Source organism: Pelodiscus sinensis, chromosome 1, assembly GCF_052426305.1.
Source record: "Pelodiscus sinensis isolate ZL-2025 chromosome 1, ASM5242630v1, whole genome shotgun sequence".
Lineage (NCBI taxonomy): Eukaryota > Metazoa > Chordata > Testudines > Trionychidae > Pelodiscus > Pelodiscus sinensis.
Genome location: NC_143052.1, coordinates 176,734,589 through 176,754,711, shown reverse-complemented (window position 1 = coordinate 176,754,711; position 20,123 = coordinate 176,734,589). Strand labels below are relative to the sequence as shown.

Sequence of the window (20,123 nt, the reverse complement as noted above, 5' to 3'; positions counted from 1 at the left end):
ATGGGAGAGTTTCTCCTGTTGACCTCTTGCAAAGGTGATGCCATGGTAAGTCGAACTAAGACACATCAACTCCAGCTATGCTATTCACATAGCTGGAGTTGCAGGCCTTAGTCTGACTTTGCTCCTTAGTGTAGACCTTGCCTAGTTCAGCTACTAAAGATGTGGGGCAATAGATTCCAAGCCTGCTTTCTCTTCTCTTTCTCTGGTATCAGTTAGATGAGGGATAAAGGACAATCTCTGAGAGATGGGTAGGAGGATGGGAAAGTAAAAAGGGGGGATGATACACAAGAGGGAGTGTGGGCTAATAAAGGACCATGTAGGAAAAGGTATGCAGGGGCAGAGCCACAAAATCAGTGCAAAAAAAGAGAGTATCGAGTAGGGTGAGGGGGACTAGGCAACAGGAAGAGGAATCACAACACATAAGAGAAATTGGAACCAAAAATAAATAAAATCCCTGGATTGTTTGTTGAGGCTGCAGAGGAAAGGCAATATGTGTTGTTAGCCTGAGTTGCTTTCCCTTAACCAACAGAACACATACATATTCTGAGTTAGTGTTAGGGATGTAAGTGAATAGCAAGTAGTTGACTATCCAACAAGCCTAGGTTTATTGGGTAGTTGAGTCAACTACTTGACTACGCACTCCCCCACCCCTTGCTGCTTCTGTAGAGGCAGCAAGGGGGGGACAGGAGCTGGTGCTGGGGGGAGACAGCTTAAAAGCCAGTTTCCCCCAGCACCATCTCTGCAGTGCCACCTGTCCCCCCTTATCCCCCTCCTGCGCTGCTGCCTCTATCAGAGGCAGCAGTGCGGTAGGGGGGCAGAAGAGGTTGCTGTGAAGCAGCCTCTGCTCGCAGTGGGACCAGGCTCACTGCAGACAGAGGCTGTTCTGACAGCAGCCCATGTCTGCAGGGTTCCCTGTGAGCAGCAGGAAGCCTCATGGACAGGGGCTGCTGGACCCAGTGTGAGCCAGGACTCTGAGAGCCTAGCTCAATCCTGGCTTGTGCTGGTCCCTGGTGCAGCTCTGCATTTTAAATGTGGTAAGAGCTGGTCTGCCTGTGTGCCCAGTTCTTACTACATTTAACCTGAGGAGCCACAGCAGACCCAATGTGAGCCACAACTAAGCAAGCCTTTCCTTGTTGACTAATGGTGTAGTTGATTAAAAAAATGTATCGACTACATGATTAGTGAATTACCCACCTCTTAACATCCTTAGTTAGTGTCCTTGTTCATCCCTTCATGGGGTTTCACTTAAAAACAATAACAAACCATAAGTATCAGCCCAAGTGTCTTCTTTGAGCATGACTATCCCTAAGGTTTCCCTTCAGACCCGCCTGTGTTTGCTCCCCAGTTTCCCCTGGTCCCCAGTTTCCCCTGGTCCAAAGAGAATGTCCAAGAGGACATTCCAGCCCTTGTTATTCTCTTGGTGAAGCTAACTGGATCTATATGTTAATATGACTCAAAAGTGGTTATTCCAAATTTTCATCCTGCCTACCTGAAACTACATGTAAGGGGACAGAAGAAATACCCTCCTCCTTGAAGGCCAAATTAAATTAAAGCTCTGCAAGAGACTATAGGGAGTGTATTCCTTTTATTCTTTTTCATGGTAGCATTTAAACAGCTGTTCTAATGATGTAAGTATGGCAGCTTGACATTCTGACATCCTTGGAGAAATTTAACATGAGATGTTTACTAGTAAAAAAAAAATGGCTCAGACTGCAAAGAGTTTCCTGACAGCAGGCTGCATTAGAGTTAATCAGAGCATTTATTTTTGCTGATCTTGATTCTAATCAGAGATAGGAAGGCCAGCAGCATCATGTAGGTACTCTGAACAATCCCCAACTGCACTGCTAGTGCTTGCATGGTAAGCTGCTTTCCAAGCTGCAGAATGAAACATGCTATATCTTGTGTATTAGATTAACACTGAGCATCTGCACATTTTTACCGCAGATCTTTTATTTAAAGTACTATAATTGTGTGGCCTTCCCAGTGAGTATATCTGCAATGCATCACAACCTTGGGTCCTCATTCTTTCAATATATTTGTAAAGACATTTCTTACAACTTATGTAATAGCTTGTATATTATAAACCAACTCGTGTATAGTCATGCAATTTACCTATATAAAACGCTCAGGTAGCTGATTAGTAATCTCAGAATTCACTAATGTAATCGACTGAGATGTCCTAGACATGAACATTGCATTCTAGCTTTTAAAGTTCCATCTATATTTACAAGGTCTCTGCTGTATCCACATATACCTAGAACCACACTAGAATTTTCCTGGAAGATTTTTTGTCTGTTACACATACAGGAAGCAGGGCTCTGATTACAATAATCTCACAGGAAATCTACCAGTGACGTACTTGCATCAGAAATCATAAGTGTGGAATCATTACTGGAAACTGGAGCAGCCTGTGGCTACCCACTTTACAACACAAACCCACAGCTCACTTGGGAATTTTCCTAAAAGGAAGGCTTAGACTCAAAGAAAAAGAAAAAAAATCTCATCTATGCAGTTCAAAGCTATATAAAAGATATATGTGAAACATCCTGTAGCTGTTCTCTTTGAGAATCATTCCCTCATCATATTCAATAAAGTATTTTTCCTTTGGCCAGTGTTGATTCTAAACACTAGAGTGGCTGGCATGGCCATTTAGTTCATGACAGTATTATGTGGGATTGAAGTTTGACATACACTCTTGATACTTCACTCTCCACTTAGGGTAGCAGAGATTAGGAGCATGCCAAGTCAGTGCTCCATGGGTCAGGGAATAGCATTTGTCCTGCTCTCCTGAGAGCACTTATTGTTTGCATTAGAGTCCCATCCTGAAATATATTTGAGGTTTTGGGTCTTTTTCTACCATATTACATGCCAGTGTTGCTCCACTGATAAGGCTGAAACTGGTGACATTTAAGCCCTCTCCATTGAGATCAGAAATCTCTTCCCAAGGATTTACACAATGTGAGTGCAACAAGGTGCACTCTGACTGTGATGTAAGCAAGTGAAATATCTGCTGTGTCGTTGCTTTCTCTTGTTAAGAGTAGGTATGTCTGTAAACTACATATAAAGACCAACATCTTCAAATGTGTCCATTTATTTTGGATGCCCAATTTGAGATAGTAAGGGCCTGATTTTTTAAAAGAGTTCAGTAGCTACAGCTCTTATTGACTTCACCATACCTCTTTTCAAGTTGGTGTATATTTTGTATGGGGTAGATAAGGTTTTCAATTCTTCTTATCAGATCCATAGCAAAAGTATTGGGATATTGGGTATTTGGGGGATATCCAATTGAAAGGCTATCATCATGAAGTATGATATTACCACACCTGTTATTTTAAATATTAAATGAAACCTCTTTTAAATATACTGGTTTACTAAATTAAGTACATTTAATGTTACCTTTGGATTTTTTCCCCCTCCTCTGGCAGTTTCTAAAACTAATGTATGTATCAACCTTTCAAGGACAAGATGATAATCAGGTCAGCCTTCAAGCTGTTATAATTTGTCTGGTCTGTGAATGAGGAGAAGAAATAGATATGGGTGGAGACTATATTTCTTGCAAAGGCCTTTTTCGTCCTGTTTAACAATAAATATGCTACAGAAGAGAAGCTCATCTATTACTCATATCAGATGAGTTCCCATTTATTCATCATGAAGATTTAAACAGTGGACAGAATCACAGCCTAATGATCAGTGCAGTCTGATTTAATTCTAAAGTTTGCATATAGCTTAAAAGATTAAAGAGAAACACAATCCAATGCCATAATACATTTATAAAGAAAAAATGGTTTAATTACAGCAAAATATGTAATTACTAAGTTACCAGGGTGAGTTCAACCCTTATGGTAATGTGTTTCAATCTAAATGGACTTTTCAGGTGTTGCTATCATTTGTATGAGGATGGATATCTTACCCCCTCATATTTCTTTATTGGTGCTACCTGATAAGAATATGTAAACAGAAATCTTTTGTTCCTCTTGCACACATATTTCACTGGAGTCCAGCCAACACACAAGAATGATATTGCATTGTCTTCACAGACATTCTGCGTCTTTTAAAGAAAACCTGTCTTTCGAAAGTCTGGAAAGAAACACTTCAGGCATCCATTCAGTTACCCCATTTCCTGAGACTCTTTCAGCACGTTACCAATCTGCCCAACATATCAGCTACCCAAACTTGACATTGTCTCCTAAATCATGCATCTGTAGACACAGAAGTTGGCATAACAAAATTAAATGATGACTCACCTGAAAATTGATATCCAAGTTGCCTTATTTTGATAGTTAATCTGGAAGAAAGGGAACATTTAAAAAATATAGTAATTACCCTTACCTAATTCCTGTCCTCATTTATGCATCAGGAAAATTAGAATTATCTTTACAGGAATATGAAAAAGGCAGCCCTTGTCATGAGAGCTGGCTATCTCTTGCTGGATTTTAACAAACATTTCATCTGCTTTCTCACCTTTTAACTTGTTTCAGGATTCAGGTTCATTCAAATACGGTTGTAAAAGGAAGACAAGAACAAAGCAATATCTGCATTGTTTATGGCTTAACCAGATTTGTGAATTTTTATTCCCAGAAGATATCTGCCATGACTGGCTGTCTACAGTTTATTATTAAAACAAAACCTAACCATGAAATTATAAAAGGCTGGTTGAAAATTTCAAAAATTGTAATTTTGACAAATTTTAACATTGACATTTTAATTGCCTAAATTTTAATACAAAATCCATATTTTTACTACAATTAATCTTCAAAAAATCCATGCTTATCCATTTATAGCAAAAAGCTTCATTTGAGATCCTGTTGAAGGTATATGTTTAAAGCTGCTGGATTCTCCTACAGCTTTCAGCGAGAAGTCAGCAGTGTTTTGCATGGGTTCAGGTTTTTATAGGGTGGCAATCTGGTCAGCTCTCCTCAAGATACTGAAGCTACGGGATTTCTGCTGCCTTATTCTGTCTCCTTGTCAAATTATATGAAAATGAAAACAAAAAATGAGATACTGGTTTGGATACCCTACATCTCTTTTCTACTTTAGGCATCTTAGCTGTTTTTAAAGAATTTAAAAGAGGTCTTTGGGTTCCCACATGCCATGTCTTTCTCTCTTCAACTTATTTTTGGGCACTCCTCATGTTAATCTTCAAATCCATTGAGGAAAAATGTCATTTCAGCATAGCAGGAGCTCCCACTCTAGACCAGGGATGCTTGCATTGATTGGTATGATCAATGCAAGGCTGGGTGAGATGTCTGGAAGAAGCAGGGTCCCTATATTATTATTAAGAATGAATGGTGACTGTGGTTGGAAGAGAACTCAGAAGCTACTGGTTCTGAGTCCTGTGCTCATTCTTTTGGCTGATGCTGCCTTGATGGTTGATGATGTGCCCCACCTCACAATGTAGTACTTTCCTTCCCTCCCCCCATACAAAAGTTAAGTCATTTCCTGAGTAGTGTAAGGAAGTACCATTCTGCTGAAGTGCACTCAATATTTCCTGCACTGTTACACTGAGTTAGCTTGAAGTCAGACAACTGCTCCTAATCTGGATAAATCCAAATTTTAAAATGTTGAAGCGAAGGCCTTCCAACGTGGCGGAGAAGGAGAAATGTCAAAAGCCAAAGGTAAGAGAATGCTCTACAATAATAAAAGAGATGCTTAACAGTTGGCAAAGTGGGTGTTTTTGATGCTTGAAAGAGTTGAACATCAGTCATTCACTTTAAAAAAAATCATGTGCAATGGTACAGACTTTGTAGCATCTATGAAAAGGTTGAACAGGAAAATCTAATACACAATAGTGCCTCGGGAGCATTGACTTGTGCTCCATTACTATAATCTTCTGGCTCAGTTTGCATACATTCAGTTTAGGGGCTTCAGTTTACAGAATCTTTGTTATGGAACTGCCATTCACACTGTAAATGGACAGAGCAAAATTTGTAGGTGTAAATTTGAACAGGCTGCTAGTGTTGTTTGTTGACTAATGTGTTGCTGCTATTTTGATAATAGCACCCACATAAGTCCCCCTCTTCAGACTGTGATAAACCATGAATGTAGCAGGTAAGTGTGGGCCAGCAGTATAATTTTTTTCCCAAATGTAATTGCTGTTTCATAATAGTAAAGAAAGAGACAGTGTGTGGCTAGCAATCTTTTAGTCAGCTGCACTTTGCTGGAAATGTTTATACTTTCAGCCTGAAAATATATGCTGAGTCAATTGTTGGTATGCCACATTGTTCAACTTCTGTGATCTGAAGTTGGAGGAGGAAGAGAAAAGGTATGATGCATGGTAATGTCTTGTCCTAGGAAGTAAACTTCAATTCCTATAATTAGGTGCATTCTGGTCCTTCTCAAAGCAAAGAAATAAAATGCCTTCAAAAATACTTTCCTGAGTCCTCAGGTAAGTTATCACTGGCAGATATGAAACATGAGACAAAATCCAAAATATCCACACTTTTCTTCAGTTGAGTAGTGCCAGAATTTTAACAAAGGGTCCTCACGAGCAAGGTGACCAGATAGCCAGTGTGAAAAATCAGGATGCGGTGGGGGGGGTGGGGGGGAAGGATGGTAAGGGGAGAGGGTAATAGGCACTTAGATAAGACAAGACCCTGAATATCAGAACTATGCCTATAAAATCAGGACATCCAGTCACCCTATAGCGAGCCCTAGCCAACTTCATACTGCTCTCAGTAGTGTGTCTGCTAGCATGTAGAACTAACTCCCCTGGCATGGGTTCATGCCTCAGCTTGTAAATTGTCAGTCCTAAAAGATCACTGAGGACACTTGTTCATCAGAAGAATTTTCTGTTGTAACCTCTATTGGCCTTTCTGTGAGAAACCCCCATTTCTATTATATGATTTATGGACCATTGATTTCATAGATTTCAATGAGCACTGGATCTAGCCCTTCCCGATTCACATTTTGTCTCTATAGTTAAATGTTTACATTTTACAGTTAGCTGTCAAATTATTGTGATGCATTTTATAGACAGCAAATTAAAATAACAACTAACAAGTTTTAAATAAATGACACATGACAAAAAATAAGAACAGCCATACTGGATCAGACCATAGGTCTATCTAGCCCAGTATTTTGTCTTCTGATGGTGGCCAATGCCAAATGTCCTTAAGAGATTGAACAGAATAGGTTATCATCAAGTGATTTCCCCTCTTGTCATCCATTCCCAGCTTCTGACAAACAGAGGCTAGAGACACTGTTCCTATCCATCCTAGATAATTGATGGATCTATTCTCCATAAATGTATCTAACTCTTTTTTGAACCCTGTTAAAGTCCTGGTCTTGCCAATGTCCGCTAGCAAGGAGTTCCACAGGTTGAATGTGTGTTGAATGGAGAAGTACTTCCTTTTATTTATTTAATCCTACTACCTATTAATTTCATTTGGTGACCCGTAGTTCTTGTGTTATGGGAACAAGAAAATAACTTTTCCTTATGTACTTTCTCCACACTAGTCATGATTTTATAGACCTCTATTATATCCCGCCTTAATCCCCTCTTTTCTGAAAAAAATCCCAGTTTTATTAATTTCACCTCATATAGCAGACATTCAAACCCCTGATAATTTTGTTGCCCTTTTCTGAAAATTTTCCAATTCCAAATTATTTTTTTGAGATGAGGCGACCATATCTGCATACAGTATTCAAGATGTTGTCATACATGGATTTATAGAGAGGCAATAAGATATTCTCTGTCCTATTCTCTAGTTTTTTTTAATGATTCCTAAAATCATTCTGTTTTGCTTTTTTGAGTGCTGCTGAATATTGGGTGGATGTTTTCAGAGAACTATCCACAGTGACTCCAAGAGCACTCTCTTGAGTGGCAATAACTAATTTAGTTCCCATCATTTTGTACGTATAGTAGAGATTATGTTTTCTAATATGCATTATTTTTCATTTATAAACATTAAAATGTATCTGCCATTTTGTTGCCCAGTCACCTAGTTTTGTAAAATCTTTTTCTGAAAATGGGTGACAGCGGCGGGATCGTGTGAGGATTACCTGTTGTGTTCCCTCCCTCTGGGGCATCGGCCAGTGGTATTGTCCATTGTTGGCAGACAGGATACTGGGCTAGATGGACTGTTCCTCTAACCCAGTCTGGCCATTCTTATGTTCTTATGATTTGAAGCTTGTCACAGTCTGATTTGGACTTAACTTTCTTGAGCAGTTTAGTATCTTCCACATATTTTGCCCCTCACTGTTCACCCCATTCTCCAGATTATTTATGAATATGTTAAAAAGGGTTGGTTCTACTACAGTCCCCAGTGGGATATCATTAGTTACCTCTCTCCATTCTGGAAACTGACCATTTATTTCTAGATTTGGTTTCCTGTCTTTTAACCAGTCATCAGTCCATGAGAGGCCCTTCCCTCGTATCCCATGACAACTTACTTTACTTAAGAGCCTTTGGTGAGGGACCTTGTTAAAGGTTTTCTATAACTCTAAGTACACTATATTTACTGGATCCTGTCCTCTCTCAAATAATTCTAGTAGATTAGTAAGGCATTATTTCCCTTTATAGAAAACATGCTGACTTTCCCCAACAAATTATGTTCATCTATGTGCCTGACAATGGTCTTCTTTACTATAGTTTCAGGTAAGCATGAGACAATCCTTCTCTTCTCATTTGTAAATAGTTTTAATTTTCTTCTGAGATATATTCATTAAGGACCCAACACTACCACCTTTACTCCCATGGAATGGGTACCTTTCTGACCAAATAGTCCCACTGATTTTATTAGGGCTACTCATGGATTTCTCCTAGCTAAGGATGACAGAATCAGGCCCAAATTAAAATGCATTGACTGGTGACTACTGAATAATGGTACATAGTGATCCGTATAAATGTAATAATAAATTAAAAGGACATTTCTACATTTCCTATTTTAGTTGACTTATTCTGTTAAAGAGTTCCATGAACACCTACGATGCTATACAAATAAATAAACAGTGTACCTTTAATTTCATTTTATTTTCCAAATCAAATGTATTTTCCATTCAGATTTATATTGGAATCACCTTCGTACCTAGTATAATTGTACTCTTCGTACATATCACTTCTTCTGCTATAGTATGTAGATCTAGAATTCAGCCTGAAAACAGCTTGCTGGTCTGAGCAAGTCAGTCTGGGTATGTCTAGATTACATGCCTCTGCTGACAGAGGCATGTAAAATAGGTTACCCGACATAGTCAATGAAGCGAGGATTTAAATATCCCTGGCTTCATTAAAATAAAAATGGCCACCGCGCCATACCGGCTCAGCTGATCGTGAAATGAGGTTTACAGGAGAGGTCGACAAAGGCTTCCCTTGTTGACCAATCCACATCTTGACTCGCACGCTATGCCGTTGATCAATTGAGCCGGCATGGCATGGCGGCCATTTTTATTTTAATGAAGCCGGGGATATTTAAATCCCCGCTTCATTGATTATGTTGAGTAGCCTATTTTACATGCCTCTGTCGGCAGAGGTATGTAATCTAGACATACCCTCTGTGTCCTCATTGCCACTCTTACTTTGGATGCATTTCACTCACCTTACACTCACTTTGGGCATTGATTATGTAACTTCAACAGGCGAAAACAAAACTGGGAGCCTCTACAACCTGAGCTAAAAGCCCCTGGTTCTCAGGTAAGGTTGTAGAGCTCAACCAGTCCTGAAGCAGTAGCCACTAGAGTGGCCAAATAGCTGCATGTGGCTAGTGGCTAGCGTGTTAGACACCGCGGATATAGAGGAAACTCTCTCTCTATAAGTGATCTAAGTGGCACTGCATGGGACAGTGAACCACACCCTGTAGGAGTATGGGTTACAGTTACACCACCAGCTGCAAAGCAGAGAAGAACTAGACCCCATTGTGTGACACTCTCTCAATTGGAGCATTTTTGCTGAGTGTCTACTGATCATGGTATTAAGAATGGAGAAAGAACATACTAAATCTAAACCATTGTTTGATAAAATAATGCATTTTGTAACTTGTTTTCTCTGAGCAAGATAGTTACCTAATTTACTCAGTGAGCAGTTGGGAAATGTACAGGATGCAGGTTGATCTCTTATGATGAAATTTACAGAATTTCATAACAGATTTCCCTAGACGTCTTCTGACTACCACGTTTTATCCAGTCAACATTTGTTCATGTACATTTCACCCAGTCACTTTTGTCATCATTTTTATATTTTCTTATGCACAGAAATTTAAGAAATTTCCATAATGATATCCTTTTCAAATCTTGTATTTTAATATAATTGTATCATGCATTTGATGTCTATGAAGACTAGCAAATAGACTTAGGTTGGCAAAGGAAAATCATGTGAAGATGGGGTTGGAAAGCTGCCGCTAGACAGTTAGCTATGCTTCACTAATTGAGGTGGTTGGTTGGCCACTATAGAGGCTCTTTGGCAGCTGGCCCCCAACTTGTATTGGGATGTATGGCAGGATGTATGTATGGATAAGTGTTCACTGTTAAAATGGTGGTATTTACTATCTGAAGGCAATTAGATAGTGTTACTATTCTCTGTGTTATATAGAGGGGGTGCCTGTTAATTTACTTTCCTAGAGGAAATAGCAAGCACGTGTGCATGCATGTCTATAATACATATCATATATATATATTTATGTAATGCGAATGAACAGTCATGGTTTGAGTCAAAACTTTCCATGTCTGGTTTCATTCCAGAGCTGAATGTGTGCTTTGAAAGCGTAAGGAAAACTTCTCCTTCTGCTGTGTTCTGTGATAGTTTTCTGCAAGTCTGGTTTGCAGGGTAATAGAATACAAGGTTACATTGTGACAGTGGTGTCTAAAGAGATAAGAAGAAGGGACAGATCCTCAGCTAATGCATATCTATTTTGCTGCACATACTTCACTGGAGCTATACCTTTATACGTTGGCCAGGAGGACCTGGCGAAGAAACTTTGAAATTTTCTAACCTTTCCGTTTCTAAAGAAGAAAATTTCAAATACTGCAGAATTCACAACAAAATGTGGAAAGACCCTAAAGTTGTGAGGTTCATTATATTTTTTTCATGCACCTAATTATCTCATTTTTTTCCGTTTAGATTTTTCACGTGGTTTCCTATCACTCTGGTACCATATATATAAGTGCATCTATCAAGATAAATTTCTCTCAGTGCTCCCTCTTCCCTTTCCTTTCTACTCAGTGGGGACTGGACTTCGGTTATTTAAATGTCATACTGAGGACAGGTTAGGAGAAAAATGGGGTTTCCGTTTAGGTCTGAAAGCTCTGAGCGCTGAGATCTGTGGTCATGCTGATCTCTGACTTCTAAGACTTCTCTGACTTGTAGAGACAACGATCTTTCTACACCAGTTTCAGCTACTGCCTTGAGAGATTATTTTTAGGGCAGCTAGTAGTGGATGCTCTTTACAAAATTTGTTTAGATTACTCAGTTACAAGTTTATGTACATTTTCCCACTAGCAAGCTCTATGCCTGTCTCTGGGCAGCGAGAATGCGTATAATATCGCAAAGGGCTTTGTTTAGAGCCTGGACCCTGAAGTCAATAGGGGTCATTTCAATGACCTCAGTGGGATTTTGATTGCTTCCTTTAAACTCTGCTATAATCTTAATAGGCACCAATGGAAGTGATTTTTTTCAGACTTTTAGAATCACCATTTGATACTCACTCAGGCCCACCCATCCGCACACCTCTGCCAGACCTAGAAAGGGGCTATTTATGTGCAGCTGGTCAGATTTCAGTTGCATTTGCCATCCTGATGCAGGGGAGGAAGGATAATTTAATCAGAATGCTTCTAAAAGAACCTGATGCTCTAGTGCCATGCACCTTGTGCCGCACTTGTGCAACATGAGCGTAAAATGCTAGTAGTGTTGTTAGGCAGTGTTTTATATTCACTCTATTCTTGCTTTTGTCCAGGTGTACATGACAACATAAGGGGCAGATAGTGCATATTGTGTACTGAAATATTGCTTGTAAAGTATATAGAACTGAACCATAACTAGCCTATCTCTTGTTTCTGCCTCTGAAATGTATACAGAGAGGTAGAGAATGAAGGAATTCTTCTTGTGTCCACTCCAGTCTAAAGCAAGCCTTACTTTATACTCTTTACTTAGGACTTGGTTGAAGCTAGTGTTGCCTTATATATTTATTTAGATGACAGCTATCCTAGCTTTATGTGTAAGGGTCAAGACATTTTGTAGTTTCATTCTGTTTTCAAATATACTTCACCTACTTGGTGCTTGAACCTCTGTCCAAATTGTGAGATGGTGCAGAATCATGTGGAGTACCTTTTCCCCGTTATTCTCAACATTTGTTCAAACTGCTCCATAATGTCCCTGTGAGCTTGATATTATTAATTTTCAGAGCTCAAAGGGTTCATACGAAATAACAAGGCTAATCTCATCAGAGCTAAAAATATTTCACTGCAAAGCTATCGTACTCTAAAATTACATCACACCAATAGTTTCCCTTCTTGTATACTTTTGTTGAAATCCTGGCCCCAGTGAAATCAATACCAGAGGTTTCAGCGGTACCAGGATTTTACTCCTGGTCTGTGTTCTTGATGTAGAGAATGATCCTGCAAACACTTACATAAATGAGTTTGCTCACAGGAGTGGGCTCATTTCTCACATGACTAGTCCTGTAGAAGTTGAAATACTCATTTGCATTAGTGTTTGCGGATCATGCCTGCAGAGTGGGCAGATGTTAAGTAAGCTTCCCAATGCAGCTTTTTCTCCTATGTGGGTTTGAGCAGCACTCTGTAAGGGGAATACTGATGAGAGAAAAGAAAATACAAAATAAAGGTGCCAGAAGCCTTACAACCCAGAATAATTCAAGGCATAATTAGAACTTCTGTAGACTAAGGCCTGCTGTGTAGAGATTGTTCAGAGTTAATGAATATTAACTAGGGTTTATCCTTGAGTAGTAGAAGCTCAGCTTTTTAATGATGGTTCAAAGGTACAGTTTGATACAGTTGTGAAAATAGCAAGTTTTTATATTTTTTTCTAAAATTTCAAGTGCATAAATGAGCCCTGCTCATGTCACGGATGCTAATTTTCACGGCCATGACTGAAGTGGTGTTCCTTTCCATTTGCATTTCTTTTTAGCAGGGATGAGAGGTGATGAACTGATGATAAGCTGTTTTGCTGTTCTACCTGCTATGCAAATTTATGCACATAGGCAAAAGGAACACACAGTTCTGTCATTAAAGGTCTTTACAGCATTACCTCTTGTGGAAAGACTGTTTGTCAAAATACATTTGAACCAGAAAAGTAACCAGAAAGAGATGACATCTGGGATGTAATTTTAAGGATTTGGCTTATAATGGGAATACCTGTAGCCCTTATCAAAAGGGGCTTATGTGAAAAAACATACTAGAAATAACCAAATATATAAATGTGTATACAAAAGATTATGGGTGACATTTCAAATAGATTTTCCTATTTCCCTCAGGCTGTATAAAATCTAGAACACGGTTAGAGGGAACCATGGGTGATTTTCTTTTTGTCTTTCATTGGAGGAATATTTAGACAGCTGTTTTCCATGATGTTTGTCCAGGAGCAAGATGGGATTTTGAAACCCAGAGGTAGTGTTCTCTCCCAGGGGTAAGACTCCAGGAATTAATCTGATTCTATGATGAGATATTAAGGCCCTAGGATTCCCAGGTGGATGCTCCAGTTGAGCTCTTCAGTGTACTGAATATTCATGTCACATTTCCAGTTGCTCTAAAGGGGACATTTTTGAAAAAACTAGGTTCTCCATCAGACACACACATATGCACACACTCATAAGCCCAAGGGGGCAGATACTCAGCTGATATAAAACAGAGAGGTTTGCTGAAGTTATTAGATTTATACCAGCTAAAAATCTGAACATATTTTTTTCTACATTTAATTGTATAGAGCACTTTGGCTAATTGCACTACTGTATTTTCAGGTAATGTCAAATACCTTTGAAACATAAGTGAATAAGGTGTTTGATACTTGTCAAATAATTACTTGGAAAAGGACTGTCTGTGTTGGGGAAGCAGACGATGTGGCTTTCAGTTCTTCGTTTATGATCGCTCTCTGCCAGTAATCTGTGTCAGAATATTCATAGTTCACTTACGAGACCTGAAGTAACTGACAGCCACATTTAATTTAGCATAGAACAGTTTTAATGTATTAGCCAAAGACACCATACATTATTGTATGGACTGACGTGGCATCATGAGCAGATAAACATGTTTCATAACTAAATGTTTCATAACTATGCTGTATGTTGTCTCTCTGCATTGGATCTGCCCTCTTCAAGTCAAGAAAAGAAACTTGAGTGCAATAAGTAGCGTTCCTGCGTCAATCCATATGAAGCTGTTCACAGATTGCTAGCACAGCAAGAAGCTGTTTGCATTTGCCAGCCAGGAGTGAGTCCATTAAGAGACTTCATTTTGGAGGTCTAAATCCCCATGAACTAGGGAGATAGTTTCCATGTGGCAAATAGCATTAAACAACCTCCTACATAATTGACTCCAGTGGTGTGAAAACCGCTCTTGGAGCTATGGCAGATTGGACTGAAATAATAGGTGATACCAGCAGTAGGAAGTTGAATGGCTCTAATCATAAGTGGCGGGTAGCATAGGCAGGGGAAGGCTGTGCCTCCCCGAACAACCTGGCATGGCCCTGCCCACAATCCCACCCCAGACCCACTCCTGTATACTTCCAGATCCCTTTCCCTTTGGCCAAGAAGTTGGGGCGGGCAGACTGGAGCTGGTGTGCATGTGGCCTGCATTTCTCACCGAGTGCTCTGCAGCTGGGGTTGCTCCAGCCGCAGTGACTGCCCAGGAGGCTGGGGCTGAGGACACTCTGGCCAACCCACCTATCCTTCCAGGGCTGGGAGATGCTCCAGCTACACTACCCTTCCAGTGCACTGGAGCTGGAGGTACACTGGGGACCCGTGGCCATGTGGGGTGTTTTCTCTGGTGGATGAGTGGGGGTGGGAGAGGTGGAATCTCAGGCAAAAGAGAGAGAGGGGGCATGGTGTTTTCAGCTACCGCTCATACTTCTGAACACTTTAGCCTCACATCACTTCTTTCTGAAAGCTGGAGAGAGGAAGAAGAGGAAGGGATGGTGGGACTGATGATGGAGGCTAACAACAGTATTATTCTTTTTATCAAATTGGCAACAGCAACATTTTTACTGCGGACCAAGCTGTAGATGAACTTATGTGCATTCTCATGGTAGTATCAACAACACAGCAAAAAGTCTTTGAGCAATCAGTAATGCAAAAAGAAATGAAGGCTATAGAAATATATGATAGGGTTGTTTATAAGAGGTTGCAGGTTTATCACCAGTTGACAAATTGTCTCTCAGAGGGGCAACCTGGAATATTTCCTATTTCTTCTACCTTTTTTCTTTCTTCATCTCTTCTTCCCTTCTGGAAGCATTATTATTCTTCCTCCTCCTGAGATGGATCGCTAAAGTTCAGAGTCTAGCAAAAATCCTGGAGATTTAAAGCTTCTGCTGTCACCAGTGCTGCTGTTTCAGCTGCTTATATTATTACACATAATACACCCCATACTGCCAATTCTGTAGCTTTTGTTATCTCTGCATTTTTCCTTAGTTTGTTCCATGAATGGGGAGAAAAAAGGAGGACTGGGTGAATCCAATATAATCTAACAATAAGAAGCTCTGGGATCCAGCCTTAACACACCATTCATATTTTAACATAAATGAAATATTTTTACCATCCTCTGACTAAACAATACTCCTAACATGCGAGACAGCTCTTTAGGGTAAGATGTTGAGTCAGAACCTGCTCCACTTGAATCACTGAATCTCCACTGCTGCGTGTATATGTGTGTGTGTGTGTGTGTGTGTGTGTGTGTGTGTGTGTGTGTGTGTACAAAGGCATGCCATGCCCAACGTGGCACAGACAAGCCACCAGCTTTCATTTTTCACTGAAGAAGAAATATGGAAGGGCCTCTTGTTGCCCTATATTATCACACCATCTTTATGGAGAAACCAAGCAACCCACTCTCCTTCTTCTCCATTCATGTCTGAATTGCATTCTCATCTTCCGGAGAACAACAAAGCCATCCCTTTCTCTCATCTGGCACTTGTCTCATTTATAGCTTTATGAGATGTCTGGATAGCTGGGTGACTTACTCTGGTACTGAAGGAAGCAGAAATTTCCTGTGTTGGGTCTCGATGATGTCATTTAAAAGGTGTTTCAAGATATATGCTTTGGAATGCTGAATGATAGGACGTGACAGTCCAGGAGCACGGAATAATACTATGTTGATTTTTTTGGAGGACATCTTTTGCTTCTGAACCTGAAAGATTATTGGGGGAGTGCCACCCAACAGAATGGTCATGGTAAAACTTAGGGAAAGCAACAAACAAAAGACTGTTCCCTTCTCTTTATGTTAGAGACATAAATTTGTCACAGACTGCTATCTTGCAGTAGCGAGATGGAGAAATCAACTTCACTTAGCAACAGCACAACAAAAAAGTAAATGTGTGAAGCTGAGATGACAGGGTGGTTGAGAGAGCTGAAGGAACTTGCTGGGTCAACTTCCTGCTGTGCTGCACCATATGTAGTCAGCTACACCTGTGGAAAGTGGGTGTTAGGCTTTGTCACTCCTGAATTACACCCCCTCTGCTGAGCTGTTTCATTATGCAAAACAGTGTTGCTGGCTGTGTCATATGAGGTATAACATAAAAAGGGGCGCTGAGAGCCAAAAAGAGACAACAATCTAAACAGTGACTCAAAGCCGTTGTAAAGCTGAGGTAAGTGGCTAATGTAAAGCAGTTGTGAGAGGGGCTCTCATAGAATCATAGGGCTGGAAGAGACCTCAGGAGGTCATCAAGTCCAACCCCCTGCCCAAAGCAGGACCGTCCCAACTAAATCATCCCAGCTAAATCATTGTCAAGCTGGGACTGAAAAACCTCTAGGGATGGAGATTCCACCACCTCCTTAGGTATCCCATTCCAATGCTTCACCACCCTCCTAGTAAAATATTTTTCCTAATATCCAACCTAGACCTCTCCCACTGAAACTTGGGACCATTACTTCTCATTCTGTCATCTGTCACTACTGAGAACAGCCTTTCTCCATCCTCTTTGGACCTTCCTTTCAGGTAGTTAAAAGCTGCTATCAACCCCTCCTCCCCCTCTCCCACTCTTCTCTTCTGTAACTCAACAAGCACAAATCCCTCAGCCTCTCATAGTAATTCATGTGATCCAGCCCTGCATTTTGGTTGCCCTCCGCTGGACTTTCTCCAATACATCCATGTCCTTTCTGTAGTGGGGGGCCCAGACTTGGGTACAATACTCCAGATGTGGCCTCAACAGTGCCGAGTAAAGGGGAATAATCACTTCTCTAGATCTGCTGGCAATGCTCCTAATGCACCCAAATATGCCATTAGCCTTCTTGACTATAAGGGCACACGGTTGACTTATCCAGCTTCTCATCCGCAGTAATCCCCAGGTCCTTTTCTGCCGAACTGCTGCTTATCCTATTGGTCCCCATCAGATTTCTTTTGGCCCAATCCTCCAATTTTTCTAGGTCACTTTGGATCCTATCCCTAGCCTTCAACGTAGCTACCTTCCGCCCTAGTTTACTGTCATCTGCAATGTACTGAGTTGTACTGCAAGTGCAAGGCTAGACTCTGATGTCGTCCCCTAGGCTGGGACTACACTACAGCTTTTTCCAATTTTTTTTTGGAAGAGGCTTTTCTGAAATTTGGCCTGTCTACATTGGGCCAAATTTTGGAAAATCCTCCTCTTTTGGAAGATCCCTTCTTCCTCGTGGAATGAGGAAGACTGGGCTTCCAAAAAAAGCGTGTTTGCACTTCTGCAAAAAAAAAAAGCGGAAGAGCAAACGTGTTCCCTGGATGCAGCAGAGTTTTTCTTCTATCCCAGAAAACCCCCACGGTATAGTCGTACCCCGAGTGAGACATGTTCTTCAAGCTGTCATCTTTGTAATGAGGAGAAAAAGAGGCAATTCAGCAGAGCAAATGATTGGTTTGTAAATCTGTGTCCCTCCACACCCAGCCAGTGCATGTCAAGAGTGAGCAAGGTTCTAGCCAGTCAAATATCTGAGTGCTGCACTAACACAACCTGTGGGGAACTTGGCACTGTTTCTACCATGTGAGATTTCTCAGGGGGGCATTGTTTTTCTTCAGATTTACCAGCATGTGGGGTTTTTTTTCCACTGCTCTGCTCATTTTCAACACAAATATGATCCTTTCTGCCCTCATGTTACTCACCAAATTTCCTGAGCAGCAATGACAGGAGCATCAGTTCGGGGATTACAAGCCCTGTGAATGGCTGTGGCAGAGGTGAGAGAATAAACGGGTGACTGGGGCGTGTGCTTACTAGATCTACACCTTTTGCTTCACCCATTACCCAAAAGAGATCCTATGTGTATCTCTGTGTTTCTGGTGTAAAAACTAAAGAAGAAAATTAGGATGGTGTAACTAATTTAATTAGACTAGACTTCCTCATGAGACTGCAGCTGTAGTGCTTAGTATATACAAGCTGCACAGAACCCAACCTATTGTATCTTTCCTGCCAAGAAATGTTCCTCGGCAGTGTTACATTTCTCACAAGCTATTAGCTGAATGTTCTTTTTGAGCCTACTTAATGATCCAAAGCCTACCACATCCTGTATGATCTCCAGTTCCTAATGATCAGCCTTCAGAGTCCAAAACATGTTATCGCATGCATATATGTACCACATACAATTACTGTGTCAGTGAACCTTGTGTTATTACCGTGAAACATGAAGTTGTGTTCCCTGTGTCCAGGCACTAGGGCAGGGCTACTCAACTTTGGAAGCCCTGGGGTCTACAGTGATGCTCATAGCACATGCCGAGGGCCACAACTTACGTGTGGTTGCGTATACATGCAAATATATATTCTTTCACACAATGCCCAAGCACTTCCTCCCTGGGGGCTAGAAATGCTGACACCCTGTACCCATCTGTTCCAGCCAGTCCGTCTGCTTGCATCTTTCAGTGCTCACCCTGCCTGGGAGACACCTCAATGTTGTAGAGCATGTTCCCAGTGGTGGTCATGTTCAAAGGATCCCACCCGTGGGCTGTGTGTTGAGCCCTGCATAAATCCAAATCGTACCATGGGCTGTAAACAAATGGACCGTGGGCTGCGTGTGGCTCACAGGCCATGTGTTGAGTAGCCCTGCACTAGGGTAATGTTACAATGTGGAAGACATTATGCAGACACTGAAACTAGGACCACTCTTCGCAGGAGTGGATGAGTAAAAGGATGCCTTCATCTGGCCTTCACTTCACAATAGTCAAATGTTAGCCATCAGTAGCAAAGTGTAGTCTCTTTTTTCATTTGTTTCATCATTTCCATAGGTAAAATAATGAAAATCGTTAGCCATATAGATTTGCGATAACTCTAACATTAACAGTGACTGATAATAAATTTTGGTCCAAATTCTGCCCTCACCCCCATAAAAGTAGTTTCAGCTAATGTTGCCAAAGATTTATTAATAAAATTGTACTCAGTAGGTTTTAGTGGATATACTCAAAGGACAAATTTGGCTTGTTGGTTGGATGCATTTCAATATATCTTTTCCTTCAGTTGTTTTAGGTTCTGATCTTTACATGAACTCCCTGTTAGCCCCAGAGTCTATGTTACATTCTTTGCAGGATTGGGCCCTTCATTAGCAGTTACTAAAGTATTTTGTTTGATTATGCTTTACATTTACTTTTTGTGTCTCAACAAACAAGTTTTAATTACAATTATTTGTCATAGACTACTAACAAATCTCCATTAATGCACACATTTCAAAATAATTCCTACAACAAATCAATTAATTTGGCATTCTCGTATACATACAGACTTATGATCTGCTGTAACAGTTGGCAGTGAACTAGAAATAAAGATCCAATAATATCTGAAATAAATTTCCTCATCTTGTACCCAAAGGTTGAAAGATCCCTGGATTCAAACAGACAGAGCCCTTAATCCTACATTTTTCTTTCAAAGTACCAGTCTAAAAAATGCAACTGCAGCATAAGAAGTATGTTAGTGGTTTCCAAAATTTCTCCTCCAAATATCCTAAGAAAAGATTTACTCATTCTTTACTCATTTAGGTTCACATATTGTATATTTGTCCCATGTAAAACTGTCACTATCTTACTTAAAA

General features: G+C 40.4%; 1 protein-coding gene across 3 annotated transcripts in view; it reads left to right on the top strand.

The window, feature by feature from the left end:
* Positions 1-20,123, top strand: part of SAMSN1 (SAM domain, SH3 domain and nuclear localization signals 1) — a 136,969-nt gene that overhangs the window by 83,928 nt on the left and 32,918 nt on the right. Inside the window, exon 1 of one of the 3 annotated variants that reach the window (XM_014580526.4) lies at positions 5,460-5,615. The exons of the other annotated variants lie outside the window; for them this stretch is intronic. Within the exon in view, the coding sequence (XP_014436012.1) occupies positions 5,559-5,615 (57 nt within the window). The 5' untranslated portion in view covers positions 5,460-5,558. Of the gene's footprint in view, positions 1-5,459; positions 5,616-20,123 lie in introns of those variants that run through there. 3 annotated transcript variants of the gene reach the window in all.